Source organism: Zeus faber (genome assembly GCF_960531495.2).
Source record: "Zeus faber genome assembly, chromosome: 1".
NCBI lineage: Eukaryota > Metazoa > Chordata > Actinopteri > Zeiformes > Zeidae > Zeus > Zeus faber.
Window position 1 is genome coordinate 44745658 of NC_137193.1, and position 14891 is coordinate 44760548.

The following is a 14891-nucleotide window of genomic DNA, read 5'->3' on the forward strand; positions in this document are numbered from 1 at the left end:
GAGATGATTAAGTCCCAAATAGCATATCTGCGAATACTAGTAGTTAGGTCGAAAACAGTGAAATTAGGATCAAAACAGTCATTGTTGTACATTCTCTAACAGTGCTAACGTTTTCTTAAATGAAATAACGGTGAAGTTGAACTATTAATGATTTTGCTGGGGGACCCCCGGAAACCTCGTGAAGGACTTCTGGGGGATCCCTGGAGCCGATGTCGGGAACCACTATCTTAGGAAATGCCTGCAGTACTTTCATCCAACCATCCGTCCTCATCTTCTTTGTCGGTGGTGTCTCGGTCTCCCAGGTGCCCGGGCTCAGACCTGTCGGTGGCACTGGAGGACTGCATGGCCGCCCTCGACCTCTTCCTTAGGAACGACTTCGAGGAGGCGCTGGCTCAGCTCAGAACACGGTAGGAGCCCAATCAGAACGACTCTGCACAGAATCAGAACACCTGAAATTACATAGCAACAATTCCAGCTACAATTCCAACTAGAGGTTTTATTTGGAGGGAATTCCTGAGATATATTTTACAAACAACTCTCCCTAGAATAAGACAGTTATTTATTAAATAGAATTAGAGTATTCAGGGCGTTATGGCCTGTAATGACATTGATGGAAGTGATTTTATTTCTGGATTAAAAATGTAATTTTACAAGACATCTCAAATTTCACTGAGCGATCCAACATTTCGGAACGGTGCAAATCATCAGTTTTTAGTTTTTACACTCTAAAGTTCTAAATCAATATACCATATGATTTGATTTTGATACGACAGTCTTCACTAAAAAGTCCTGCGTTGCTCGCATCACTCCCTCTTGTGCTAGTCCACATCCTGCTTCACGGCGTCAGGTTTCCTCATTGTTCGCAGCTGATTGTCGGACATTATCGTCACCTTTTTCACACCAGGGCGGGTATTCTTCTACATTCTGTATTTTTGTTCAATAGACGAACTATTAACCCAGTTTCTCCTCCAAGCTTTTCTGCTCTGGGTGGCTTTTAAAACCCGGAGAACAAGACTCTTTAACCCCTTCTATTGTACTTCTGCTTTTGTGTTCATAAAAGACTGTCACTCCGTCATAGCTGCATAGTATTCGGCATTATATGGTATTTTTTTGGGTTAGTATGTGTTCACATTTTGAAGTGGTAGAATTTAGATAACGCATTGTTGTTCACGTTTAATATGACAAGTAATAATGTCTTCCTGTCAGAATAAGAGAAAGGATTTCTGACGTCAAGGAAGGATTTCACTCCTCCGGCAATTTTGTTTAAATCCGCCGTGGCTACATCACTTCCTAGCGCTGCAGATACATTAAAACCTGGCTTAAGGGTTTGTGGAACTTTGAGATGATACATAACCCATAACAATCCCCAACTCTTATGCAACGTCGTGCCACGAATGTGGCAGGATGTGAGCTGACATGGGTGACCATTTTGATATGATTTTCAAAAATATAGCGAAGAGTAGTATAGAACTACTTTCAAGACAACTGTTAAAGGGAACACATATTGATAAATCCATCGCTCCCAAGGATAATTTATGGAATATAGCATGATATACAGTGTACAGTATCTACTGTGCTAAGAGATGTTAAATAGTAAAAGCATCTCCGTCTTTTTCTAGACCCCTGATGCTAGGCGGTGTGGACAACCTCATGCTCATTCATTACAACATGGAAATCCTTGTAACATTGCACAATGCATTCTATTAAACTCTATTAAATGAATGTACATTTCCTTCTCAAATGACCATGAAAGACACAAAAACAGTCACAGCACGCCGCATTCTTCAGATCCACAGCTCCATTCAAGAAGAAAAGCTTGATGTATTCAGAAAGTATATAAATAGTTAGAGCGTTACCAAGTAGCGTGGGAACCTCTAAATTCCAGGCTTTGGACCTGTACGCACACACACACACACACACACACACACACAACAGACCAGCGCACTGTCCAAACGTGCAATGGCCACAGTGTCTCTCTGAGGTTCTTCCCATCCTTCCCTCATCACAGTTCCTTTTAAGCCTCTTCCCATTCAGGTTTTGGTTTTTGGTCTTTCCTTTGCCGTCTAAGGGCTTAGGCTCAGCCTTTCACTGTAGGCTTGCAAGGCCTTTTTTAAGACTGTAACTATGATGAAGGGCTATACAAATACATTTGACTCTACTTGACTTGAGTCCTCTCCCTCCAGATGAGGGAGGGTGCTGGGAGTGTCCTGTGGGTGCGGATGTGTTGATGCACGGGCACTAAAATAAGAGGCCTGTTTGCTTAATGTTGACGCCAAAAACACATAAGAGGGGACAACGTCAGGTGTGTTCCTCGTCCTCAACCTTTCTGCTTGTAAAAAAAAAAAAGTAAAGAAAAACGTCCTCAGGAACTGTAAATATAAAGGATAATGCCTGGAATCCTCTGGTAGGATAGAATGTTTTATTAAATGGTCAGGTTTTGGGATAGATCATTTTGCAAGAAAATGGTGATTTCTGTATCCACACGTCACAGTTTATGAGAAATACTCTCCCGGTCAAAAGCTTTAGAACACCTCCATTCTTGTAGTTTTTATTAAGGTGTAGGCAGTCCAATGTCTCAGTGTACTCTGAAAAGCATAGAACAAATAAACAATTGGAGATAAAAAGAAAATCATGTAATTGTTTTGTTGGACAAAATTTGATCTAAATGTTTGACTCATCAAACATTTAAGAATAACAGCGGAACACACAAAATTCTTTCTACAATGGAAATCAAATATTGTTGGGGAAGTTCTTCCCAACACTGTTGCAGAATTTCCTTAACGGCTTAGATTAAAAAAAAAACAACTGGAAAAATTGGGGTGTTCTCAAATTTTTGGCCAGTAGTATACATATTGTGGCAGTTTCAGGGACCTCTGGTACAGAGACACAGACGATGGGGTTGGAAAACACAGTTTATTGTAGAGAGTGGGCTCATTGGAATAAGCCCAGGAGCAGGTGGACACATGTCACGATAAGGGCTCCTCTCCTGAGTGTGTGTGGGGGTTTTACCTTTTGCTCGTAGGACCAATTAACGACCAACGGGTATGTAGCCACTCTGATCCTGGGCCCGAATTACCTAGACCCAGGACAGGTGTGGCTGCTCAAACCACACCATCCCTACACCACACATATCTTGACAGGAAGTTCTATTCTGATCATGTCTGGAACTTAATATCTTTCAATTCGACACCACATTACTGTCAACATGTGCAGAACTGATGACGATAGACTGCGCCCTTGTTCAGGAAGTGTAGGCAGCTCCGCCCCTCGCTTTACAAAGCACAAAAAGCTAAAAATATGCCAGGCGCCCAACCGGCCTCATTAGAAAAGGGAAAGAGTTTAGAGCCTTTCTATTCGGCACAAAGCTGAAGTGAAAATTCTCAGGGTGACGCAAAATGTTTGGAATTCTCTGCCAATTGTCAACACACCCCCAGAAAATCAAAATCACTTAAAACTCAGAGCTTTGTCTTCAAAGCAAGACAGTGAGTTATTATAACCTCAAACAAGGTGCTTTTCCTCCTCACATCAAGGGTGGGGGGGCACTCACTCACACAGTTGGAATGTAGAACAGATGATAATGAGAGATTTTTATCTGTTACTGCCACACACACACACACACACACACACACAAATTGATAAAAGGCAAGAAACCAGAGTTGACTCGAGGCAACACCTCCAGTAATATCTGGTTTATCTTCTCGTATTCTCCATATACCTGAATAATCAGTACATAAAGTGATGGCTATTCATGTAAACCTGTTATTTAATCCACTCTAATGGTTTAAACTCAGACTGACGTGGCAGTAGCTGGTCACATGAATCTCTCTCTGGTAAATGGCAGTGAAATGCCAGTAATGCAGATCCACAGCATTCCACTCCAGACTCCATTGTGTGTGTCTCCTGCCAGTATTGTTCCATCGTTCGTGTGTGTGTGTGTGTGTGCGTGCGTGCGTGCGTGCGTGCGTGTGTGTGTTGTGTCACAAGGTGAAAATACATGTTTCCTAATTAACCACTATAATGGAAAAATGCTGAAATACTAAGCAGAAGCGGTTTTAAAATGATTATTGTGTATGTAGACATTTGTGTATTTGATTTTTAAGATATCTACGGGTGTAATGTAAGCCTGACTAATTCAGACTTTCGGGGTTTGACAGTGTTTGAAATGAGTTGTCAGTCACACATTTCTGACGCCGGGAGAAATCGGATTCCTAAAGAACTTAAAATCACAGCTATCTTATTTGTATAGTGTGTCAGAATCAGAATCACAATGTTGTGTTTATTGGGTACAATATTAAATTATTAAGTACAATTTTCATATACAAGGAATTCGTCATGGTATAGCTGGTGCATTGCAGTGCGAAAAGCTAGAAAATGAAAATGAAATCAGACAGCAGTAAAGACACTGATCAAAAAAATATAAATTACAATATATCCAGAATGTACCAAATATTCCCCTTACCCAGATCAACATTTCTTTGCATGATAAATAAAATAATAAATTGTATGTATACAGCAGTATGGGCACGGCCAATAACGAATAGGTTAGTGATAACTTAATTAACTAACTTGACCAACTTATTTTGTGTGTCAACATACAAAAGGGCATCCTCTTATCATCGCCGCTTTGAGAATGACGTTTCTCTTCCATTTCCAGTCGCATGGACAGAGACGTGTGCCTCTAAATACTCACCTCTGATCATTATCTCTTTGCAGAACCAAAGACAGCATGTACCACGCTCTGACCTACGCCACCATCCTGGAAATGCAGGCCATGATGACCTTTGACCCCGGGCACATCCTGGCAGCAGGACACACAATGAAGGAGGCTCAGGCCGTCTGCCAGCGGTGAGATGCTCTGGCCTCTAGCCTCCTGTGGTCTTTTTTTTGCATGTGGTTGATTTTTTTAAAAATTATTTCCTAGTTCCCTTGGAAAGTTATAAAACGGGTCTTAGTCACGTGTGAGTGATATTTACTTTGGAAAGTCATTCATTTGGACAAAAAGTTATGTTCCTCTATTGAACATTATATTTTCTGATCTAATTCATCATTCCTCAATGAATCAGGGATGAAATCTTGAATTTTGAAAATGATCCGATGCAGCGTTTTTTATGAAAACAGGAGTAGATGCCGACAGAGAAGTATCCATGCAGTCAAACACTACGTATTATATCTCTCATACCAAACCATACACAGTAGACAGGAGCTGGTCACTGTTGCCGGCCGGTGGAATTTTGGAGCCGTCTGCCACTCACGACCTATCTTGGAGTGAAAGCGGGGTCTCCAAACAAGCATTCCCAGTGAAGTTGGCCGGACATTCCACATTTAAATTCCATAAACCAAACTACACCTACTCTGCCCTCTAACCCCCAACCTCTACACACACAAACACACACACACACACACACACACACATTCTCCATTCTCCATCGACACTGACATGTAGTCAGAGATGCATTTTTCCCACTAGTGTACAGTTTTAGGATTGTATGTAGAGCAGCTGGTGCTTATGCTGTGTCACTGATTTGCACAAAAATGATCACATGGGTAATGCAATTCATGACTCAAAGTGGTTGATGAATGATCATGCACGCATGCTGGCATGTGTGTCTCCATTTCACACTTGTGTTCTAATTTTGTGTGTCTGTGTTTATTCTCAGATACCGGAAAAAGTCATCATTCGCAAACAGGAGCTTAACAGAAGGTCGGTATTCTTTCCCCACAGGCTGAATCCCAAAATCATCTAACTTGTTCATTTCCATAACCCATTTAGTTGTTTAAAAATATTACAATTATTATTGTTTTATTATTTTAAGGTAAGATATGATAACGCTTTATTAATCCGCAGGGGGAAATTCAGGAGGGATATTTTCTTGTCCATTTCTATTTATTTGATTTTTTTATTTTATTATTTACTTGTTTATTTACTCTACCGTTTTATTATATTTATTAAATCAAGTAGAATGGAGTTAATTATGAAATAAGACAATTTCTCCCTAGCATAAAAATATACATCCTATGAAAAATAAATATTGAAAAAAGGTTCATTTGCATTGGATATAAGAAAAAACAATCTCACCTATTGAGAGATTATATTCACTGAAAAATATAAGAAGAGCAGCAGCTAAATAAAGACTGGCATTTTTCTGTGTATTTTAGATGCCATTATCAGATTGCCATTTTGAAAGTGTGTGTGTGTGTGTGTATGTGTGTGTGAGTGTGTGAGTGTGTGAGTGTGTGAGTGTGTGAGTGTGTGAGTGAGTGAGTGTGTGAGTGAGTGAGTGAGTGTCTGTGTGTCTGTGTGTCTGTGTGTCTGTGTGTCTGTGTGTCTGTGTGTGTGTGTTCTATCCCCGGGCTCAGTCTAACTGAGAATAACTGGCATTTCACTTCAGAGGAACTCCATGCGGAAGTGTGCTATGCTGAGTGTCTCCTGCAGAGGGCAGCACTCACCTTCCTTCAGGTCATTGCCCACATCCAAAAATATTATTACATTTTTTTAAATTACACATAATACTCCCCTCCCCCTTATTCTTCCTACTGTATTGAGTCTCTTTCCCTGCTCTCTCGCTATCTCCAGGATGAAAACATGATCAGTTTTATCAAAGGAGGGATCAAAGTGAGGAATAGCTACCAGACATACAAGTAAGAATCCTGAACTCCCGAAAAGCCTTTCCTCTCTAGCCTCCACCAAAAAAATAAAAATAAGAATGCATTTTGTTTCATCTTCTGGCCTTACTTTGAGTCAAACCAAATCTAAGTCAAGTCAAATGTCGTTGCATAGCACTCAAAACTCCCCCCCCCCCCAAAAAAACAAAGCAAATCATTGCAAGGACAATGCTCTTTGAAATAGGAGTCAAAATAAGAATACACCTTCTAGGATGACTAGGTGTTTATTAGGGGTCAATGCCTGGCAAACAATGCCTGAGGAGGGACGGACAGACAGTCAAGATGGATAAAATGATGATGAAAAAAAGATGGAAAAAATATACAATAAACCTAAAAATTAACAATAAATCACCAAAGGGTTACGTGAATCACATAATCTTTAGCACACTAGTGTGATGCCCCCCAATCCTATGGAGGTTTTGTATGTAGGTTCTGAAGATGTAAACACAAATTTGTCAACGCAATACAATTCCTGGTATTAACAATTTGTTGTTAGCTCTGTAATCTGTGTAAATTGTGCATTGCAGCTACGTATACAGAACCTGCATACAAAACTTCCACAGGATCTGGGTGCGTCACACTCGCTTACGAACCCTTACAACTATTTAAGGGGGAGAAAATGGCATTTCACTTTGAGGAGATTAATAAAAAATATATAACAAGATAATAATTAATTACATAGTACTCTTTAGACACTCCTCCCATCATTGTTCCGTCTTGGTGGTTTCCCCTCTCCCCGTCTGACAGAGAGCTACACACAGTGCTGCAGTCCACCAGCTACACTCATGGTGACAACCACGGCCACTTTGAGGGCGGCGTCAAACTGGGAGTTGGAGCCTTCAACCTGGTGAGGAGAGGTCTCAAGTAGTACGAGCGCCATGTTGAAATCAGACAGGGCTGTGAAAAAAACAGGACCCACTGAAAAGTGCAGGAACACTAGTTTGACTTTTGGAAACTTTTTTTTAAAGCTTTTTGCTGAATTAAACCATTTGTTCGAGTTTGTTGGTTGTTTCAGTTTCAAATGATTGATAATAAATCTTTTATCCAGAGTATAATTCAGTGTAATTGCCAGCCTATTAGTTTGTGTGTCTCTTTTTTTCCTCCTGTAGATGATCTCCATGCTGCCCACACGGACCCTCAGGCTGCTAGAATTTGTGGGTTTCTCTGGAAATAAGGTGAGAAGTTGAGAAGCATCTAGCAGTACTGCTGACACGGGGTTGGTGTGGTTGAGACAGAGGAAGCTGAATGGTGCATGACGCTGTACACGGTGAATCTTTGCACTCTGTGCAGAAGATTTTCACCTTTTTTTTTTTTTTTTGTCAGGCCCAAAAATAAAACCGTGTCTTTCACGCCGTGGCAATCTAGCTTTTTGACATTTTCGACTGCTCCTCATCAATACGTCTTTTTCTCTGTCACATTCGCTTACTGTGTGTGTGTGTGTGTGTGTGTGTGTGTGTGTGTGTGTGTGTGTGTGTGTGTGTGTGTGTGTGTGTGTGTGTGTGTGTGTGTGTGTGTGTGTGTGTGTGTGTGTGTGTGTGTGTGTGTGTGTGTGTTTTTTGTGTGCGTGCGTGCGTGCGTGCGTGCGCATGCAGGAGTTTGGTCTCCAACAGCTCCAGGAGGGTTGTGCAGAGAACACATTCAGGTCCTTCCTGTGTAACATGCTGCTGCTCTGCTATCATACTTTCATGAGCTTCATATTGGGTGAGGACACACGCGCGCACACACACACACACACACACACACACACACACACACACACACACACACACACACACACACACACACACACACACACACACACACACACAAACAGACATTCTCAATCGACACTGACATGTAGTCAGAGATGCACTTTTCCCACTAGTGTACAGTTTTAGGATTGTATGAAGAGCAACTAACAACTAGCAACTAACATGTAACCCTCAGAAAATTAGACAGAAGAACCACAGACCAGTGTGGTTCTTACAGCTTGTTGTAGGTAGCAGTCAAAGAAAAATGCAATTGAAGAAAGATTAAAACCAGACAGTGTGAATAAAATAAATAAATGAAATAAAAAGACAAATACAAATGAATGCAAATGAAGCGGACAAAATCAACAAGGGTAGGGCTTCGTAAAAAGGCTAACTGGTAAAAAATCTGGTTACTTTTTGTCCCTTGCAGGCACCGGTGAGGGAGATGTCGCAGATGCAGAGAAACTCCTGCAGCCTTATCTCAAAAAGTATACAAAGGTATGACAACCGGAAACATAAAATAAAATGGAAAGTAAGTAGGCTGTGTACTAGAAATAATGAAGGAATTTAAGGAAAGAGAACCACTGGCAACCACCACCCTACAGCGAGGAAATGCAGCGGAAAAGAAAGCTTAATGCGGCTTGAACGCTGGTGTTGTGTCTCTCCCAGGGCTCCATCTTCCTGTTCTTCGCTGGTCGAATAGAGGTCATAAAAGGCAACCTGGATGCAGTGAGTCTCAAGCATTTGTCATATCTTTTATATCGCGCATTTATGGTTTATGCTTTTGTATGTGGATGTGGCTGCGTGCGTGGTGACACATACTAATCTCAATATGAAACTGTTTCTATTTCTACCAGGCTATTAACCGTTTTGAGGAGTGCTGTGAGGCCCAGCAGCAATGGAAGCAGTTCCATCACATGTGCTACTGGGAGCTGATGTGGTGCTTCACGTACAAGAGGCACTGGAAAATGGCCTACTTCTACGCTGATCTGCTCAGCAAGGAGAACTCGTGGTCCAAGGTAGGTAACCTTGGGAGTTATGCAACACTCAGTTTGTGGCCAGGAGGAAGATTATATGGAACGGTACAGACGTGGTTTGTAAACAGAAGCCAGCAGGAGCCAACAATATGTAGGGTTTATTTCTTTTATTCACCAGTTTAGGAGGTAAAGCGTGTGGTATGGCAGTTGCAGGGTTGCTGTTTCGGTTAGTTTCCTTAAGCCCTTAAGCAACATGCCGAACCACAAATACCTAGCCAAATTGCACCTCACATGGCCGTGTTTGTATGAACGAGGGTGCATTCATTGTAAGGCGACCTAAGAGGCTTTATAATTCACTCAAGAACTTTATGACTGACTCCCACCTTTTACCAAGCACCATACACAAACAAGACATATTAAACAGGCTACTGGCTAATTCATGGACAGAACTACAAGTGTGTCTCCATATGAATAGAATATTTTCTCTCTCACTCTCTCCTCCAGGCTACCTATGCGTATATGAAAGCAGCCTACCTCAGCATGCTGACTAAGGATGACTGCCTCACATTTGGAGAGACTGAGATGACTCTGTTCAGGTAGAACGTGAAAAGGGAGCAGAAGGATTAGAAACCACAGAAACCGATCACAGCAACCGCAATGAAACAGGAATGATTCACTCGCACCGCATAGGTGATATCAACAGCTGCTCGCACTGGAGACAATGTTACTCTTTCTTTATTGAATGTTTTAGTTTTAATCACAAGCCTGCAGTTGAAGGGAAATTAGATCAACCACAACATTAAAACCACCACTAATAACCTCTAATATTGTGTAGCTCCCCCTTGTGTCGCCAAAACCGCTCTGAACGGTCGAGGCATGGACTCCACAAGATCTCTGAAGGTGTCCTGTGGTATCTGGCATCAAGACGTTAGCAGCAGATCCTTTAAGTCCTATAAGTTTTGAGGTGGGGCCCCCATGGATCAGGCTTGTTGTTCCAGCACATCCCACAGATGCTCGATTGGATTGGACCCTAACCCCGGCCATCCACATGCTGTAGAAGAAAACGTGATTCATCAGACCAGACCACCTTCTTTACTGCTCCATGGTCCAGTTCTGACGCTCACTTTTTTCCGTGTGTAGGCGCTTTCGGTGGTGGACAGGGGTCAGCATGGACACTCTGACCGGTCTGCGGCTACGCAGCCCCATACGCAGCAAGCTGTGATGCACTGTGTGTTCTGACACCTTTCTATCATAGCAGCATTACATTTATCAGCAATATGTGCTACAGTATTTCTTCTGTGGGATCGCTCCAGACGGCTAGACTTCACTCCCCATGCGCATCAATGAGCCCATGTGTGCCCATGACCCTGTCACCGGTTCACCAGTTGTCCTTCCTTGGACCATTTGGGGTAGGCACTTACCACTGCATACCAGGAATACCCCACAAGACCTGCCGTTTTGGAGATGCTCTGACCCAGTCGTATAGCCACCACAATTTGTTCCTTGTCAAAGTCGATTCCATCACATCAACTTCAAGAACTGACTGCTCACTTGCTGCCTAATATAACCCTCCCATTGACAGGTGCTATTGGAACTAGATGAGCAATGTTACTCACTTTATCCGTCAGTGGTTTTAATGTTGTGGCTGATCTGTGTATTTCTGTGTATATTCACTGTATATTAACAGTGGACTCCTACACATGCATTATCAGCTGTGACAATACTTAACCTTGGCATTTTGTTTTGGGTTGAAAATGAATTTAATAATAATGGCTTTAGTTTATATGCAGTGTATGTGTTCAGTTAGACCAGTTTGGGGCCAGATTCATATTTACATTAGATTATTATTTCCAAACAATAGTGGGCCATAGACTACTTTGAACTGTTAATGAAAAAGTGTATTACTATTTACTTTTAACATTTTTAATTTTCTCAGTCATGGTTCCATAATTTCATTTTGGAAGTTATTGTTAAGATATGATGTCAATTGTTGATAAGATATGACTGACTACTTTTTCAAAACAGAAAAAATATAAATATATATCAATACATATCTAGCCATGTGATAGTGACTGCAACCTGAGCTTCCCCCACCTCTGATTTAGACAATCATTTCAGCTATAAAAACAATTCCAATTCTGAATGTATTCCAGGCAGGTCCCAGGGCTGAAACAGAAAATAGCGGGCAAGTCTTTGCCAACAGAGAAGTTTGCCATCAGAAAGGCTCGCCGCTACCTCGCAGAAAAACCGATTCCTCTTCCCGCTCCCCCTCTGGTCAGTGCTGCTTTAACCCGTTCGCCATGTCACACTGTTCCTGCAGATGTTATTACAGAGTTATCCTGGCTTTGTCACTTTCACTACTTTGTGGTTTTGTGTGTTGTTTAGGAGATGATGTATATATGGAATGGATACACAATCATTGGCAAACACAAAGACCTGACTGAGGGCATGTTGAAGACCCTGGACGAGGCGCAGGCTAAACTCGATAGCACCCCAAGTAAATAAAACCAGTTATTGTCAATAGTCTAATATGTGATTATATAAGTTTTGTATATAAATAGCCAATAGCCTCTGATATTTAATTTGTTTTGTTGTAATAAATAATGGATGAAAAACTTTAAATCAACATTTATTTGGAATAAGACCTTCATAGTAAGTTTTAGAACACTGTTTTGTGTTTGCCAGGGACTGAGTTCTCCATAGACGACCAGTGTCTGGTCAGCCTGCTGCGGGGACTGTGTCTCAAACATCTGGGACACCACGAGGAGGCAGAACACTATTTCACCCTTGTCCTCTGCAAGTAAGCCACTGTCAAACACACAAATATGCGTCTATGTATCTCTTGTAATGTCCCTGCACAATTCTTTTTTAATTTCTATGCATTGTATGTGTTCAGTTAGACTAGTTTGGGGCCAGATTCATATTTACATTAGATTATTATTTCTAAACAATAGTGGGCCATAGACTACGTTGAACTGTTAATGAAAAAGTGTTTTACTATTAACTTTTAATGTTTTTAATTTTCTCAGTCCTGGTTCCATCATTTCATTTTGCAAGTTGTTGCAAAAAGTTGTTGCAAAAGTTGTTGCACAATTCCACCAAGTCAAATGGTGTTTATGAAATATACACAATGGTAGAGAATGGGTTTTTTTTAACCAGAACAATCCATCTGCATAATAAAAGCTGTTTTGCTTTGCTTTGTTTTCCATTTTCCCCAGTGAGACCCAAATTAAATATGACCATTACCTGGTTCCTAATGCCTTGCTCGAACATGGCCTGCTGTGTCTGGAGCAGGGCAGAAGGGATGAGGCCGTCAAACTTCTAGAAGCTGCAAAGTAAGTTGGCCTCGCATACCAGCCGTCTGTCTGCTCCGAGAGTCACATTTGTTTTTATCGGGAACTGCAGAGAGGCTCGTTTATATCTCTGCAGTTTAGAGAAATGTTGCTTGTGTTTTCAACTAAAAATGTTGTACCCAAGTCAATGCCACGAGGTATGGCCCTCACTTTTCAATATGTCGGTGTTAGGGTGACTCCTTCTGTCATTTGTTTACATTAAGCCAAGTGCATTAGGGTACAACTTGGCTAGTTGAACTTGTTTGTAAAGCGTGTATTTTTTAATGGATTGACAAGATTTTATGATTTTTAAATGGATAATGCTTCCTCCTTTCAGGCAAAACTATAAAAACTACTCCATGGAATCAAGGACACACTTCCGTATCCAGGCTGCTCTGCACAAGGCGAGGGGTACGGGGGAGAACGGCATCCAAGTGCCCTCAAGTCCCTAAAGTCCCTCAGGTCCCTAATGCAAAGAAGAGGCCTGCACGAGACAGGAGACAGTTTCCTGTCACTGCAATCCAATAATGCACCACCCGGCCGGTGATTGGGTCTGGACCTTCATAGAGTACCAAACGCTACAACTGAATCACTGACACTACCTACACACAACCAGTAGTGAGCAGCTTTCTAACCAGATAAAGTAACCCCCCCGCAAAACTTGATGCTATACAGCGCAATGTCACACAAATTAAAACATAGGGAAAGAAATTGCCTTAAACCACGCTCATCTCAGTGGATATATTTTCGTTTACAACTATGTTTGCTTTTTTGCTTACTATATTTGGGTTGCAATCAACATTGCAAGTGAGCACAAGACACATAGTTTATCTAGGATTATCATTTTTACCATAAGCAGAGAATTCCAGGTTCAGAAAATAAAAATGCTGTTTCTGTGTTTTTGCTCCAGCCCTGCCCTAATCCATTTACTGGATTGATGCTAATTGGCAAATCCACATGGTTGACACAAAATCCCGGGGTTGAATTTTTCTTTCTTAACCCGGATTCCCCACCTCTGAATGTTCCAGTACATAATCTTCGCGTATTATTGTTGTTTAATATTTCCTAGTGATTCTTAATTTTAACTTTCATTCTCTTTCACTCACTCTCCCTGAACTTTGTGAACATATGTAATAACTTAATTATGCTGTATAGACCATTTGTTACAGTCTATCTGAAGACAAATCACTTGAAAATGTCCCTCCAGTGCTTTAAATGTTCCATGTGGAGGATATGACGCATATGGTACTCCACACCATGGATGGCAGTGCCGTACAAAGTGTTGTGCCAAATGGCCTCACTGATTGATATTGAGCTGAACAGCCTCTGCCTGGAGTGATATTGTCTCCCCCCAGAGAGCCCTCTATTAAATCACGACTATCCCTCAACTTCCGCATGTACAGGCTGGAGAGAGTCTTTATTCAGAAAGCCCTTGTAACAACATAACCCGGACCTTTCTACCACTTCATCCTTGTATTCACTTGCCTCGACATTAGTGTTGGTACAGAGCTGTTGAAGTCACAGCCTCGCAAACTCACCTGAGCCAAAATAATATGCTGTTATTGACTGGGGGGATTTTTTTTTATTAACTATAAATGATGCCTTTGACAAAAAAAGATGTCCTGTGGACATCAGAGGACAGATGAATGTGTCTTAGAAAGGCAGGCTCCCTCCTTTTCTCCTACTGGTGTGTGGGACAGGCTCCAATAGTACTCAAGTTTGAACAAACAGGCCTTTCAGGCAAACAGGGGAAGGCCGGCTTGCTTGTCTGCCTGTTGCATCATTAGTGAGTAAAAGAAAGCTTTGAATAATAACCAGTTCCCTAAATGCTTTTAAACATCTTTACTGCTCCTATATCAGCCGCTCTATATAGAGGGACTTGTTGTACATCCCTGTTTTGATCCTGTGTCATTAATAAGCTGCTTATGAGAAGTGATTATTTGATAGTATTGTAATGAAAGATGCTGTCCCTTTTTTCTCATGTTTGTGAGATTATTATTGGATTTCTGGATGTACAGTAAAAACCCAGGGACTCCCCGGTGTCTGACTTGTTGAAATGAGAGCCACGTTGATTTCTTCACGATTTTAAAGTGAGGTTTGGGATTTAGACAATTTAAAAGGTGAAGGAAATGAGGATGTACACGTTTTAGCGATGGTTTGTGTTTGGCATATCCCCATGACGAACGCAA

The 14891-nt window shown here is 41.4% G+C and overlaps 1 protein-coding gene across 1 annotated transcript; it reads left to right on the forward strand.

Moving 5' to 3' along the window:
- Positions 1-318: 318 nt before the first annotated feature.
- ttc39a (tetratricopeptide repeat domain 39A) lies at positions 319-13269 on the forward strand. The gene is made up of 17 exons (XM_080018048.1): positions 319-407; positions 4714-4845; positions 5658-5701; positions 6390-6457; positions 6575-6639; positions 7411-7510; positions 7773-7838; positions 8256-8364; positions 8824-8891; positions 9063-9122; positions 9251-9412; positions 9875-9966; positions 11524-11644; positions 11756-11867; positions 12056-12170; positions 12589-12705; positions 13040-13269. The coding sequence occupies exons 1-17, from the start codon at positions 343-345 to the stop codon at positions 13152-13154; spliced, it is 1611 nt and encodes a 536-aa protein (XP_079874174.1). The 5' UTR covers positions 319-342; the 3' UTR covers positions 13155-13269.
- The last annotated feature ends 1622 nt before the right edge of the window (positions 13270-14891 follow it).

Coding starts and splice junctions, on each gene's coding strand:
- ttc39a (XM_080018048.1), top strand. CDS start 343: ATGGCCGCCCTCGACCTCTTCCTTAGGAACGACTTCGAGGAGGCGCTG. Junction 7,839..8,255: donor TGGGTTTCTCTGGAAATAAG/GTGAGAAGTTGA, acceptor GTGCGCATGCAG/GAGTTTGGTCTCCAACAGCT. Junction 9,967..11,523: donor ACTGAGATGACTCTGTTCAG/GTAGAACGTGAA, acceptor AATGTATTCCAG/GCAGGTCCCAGGGCTGAAAC.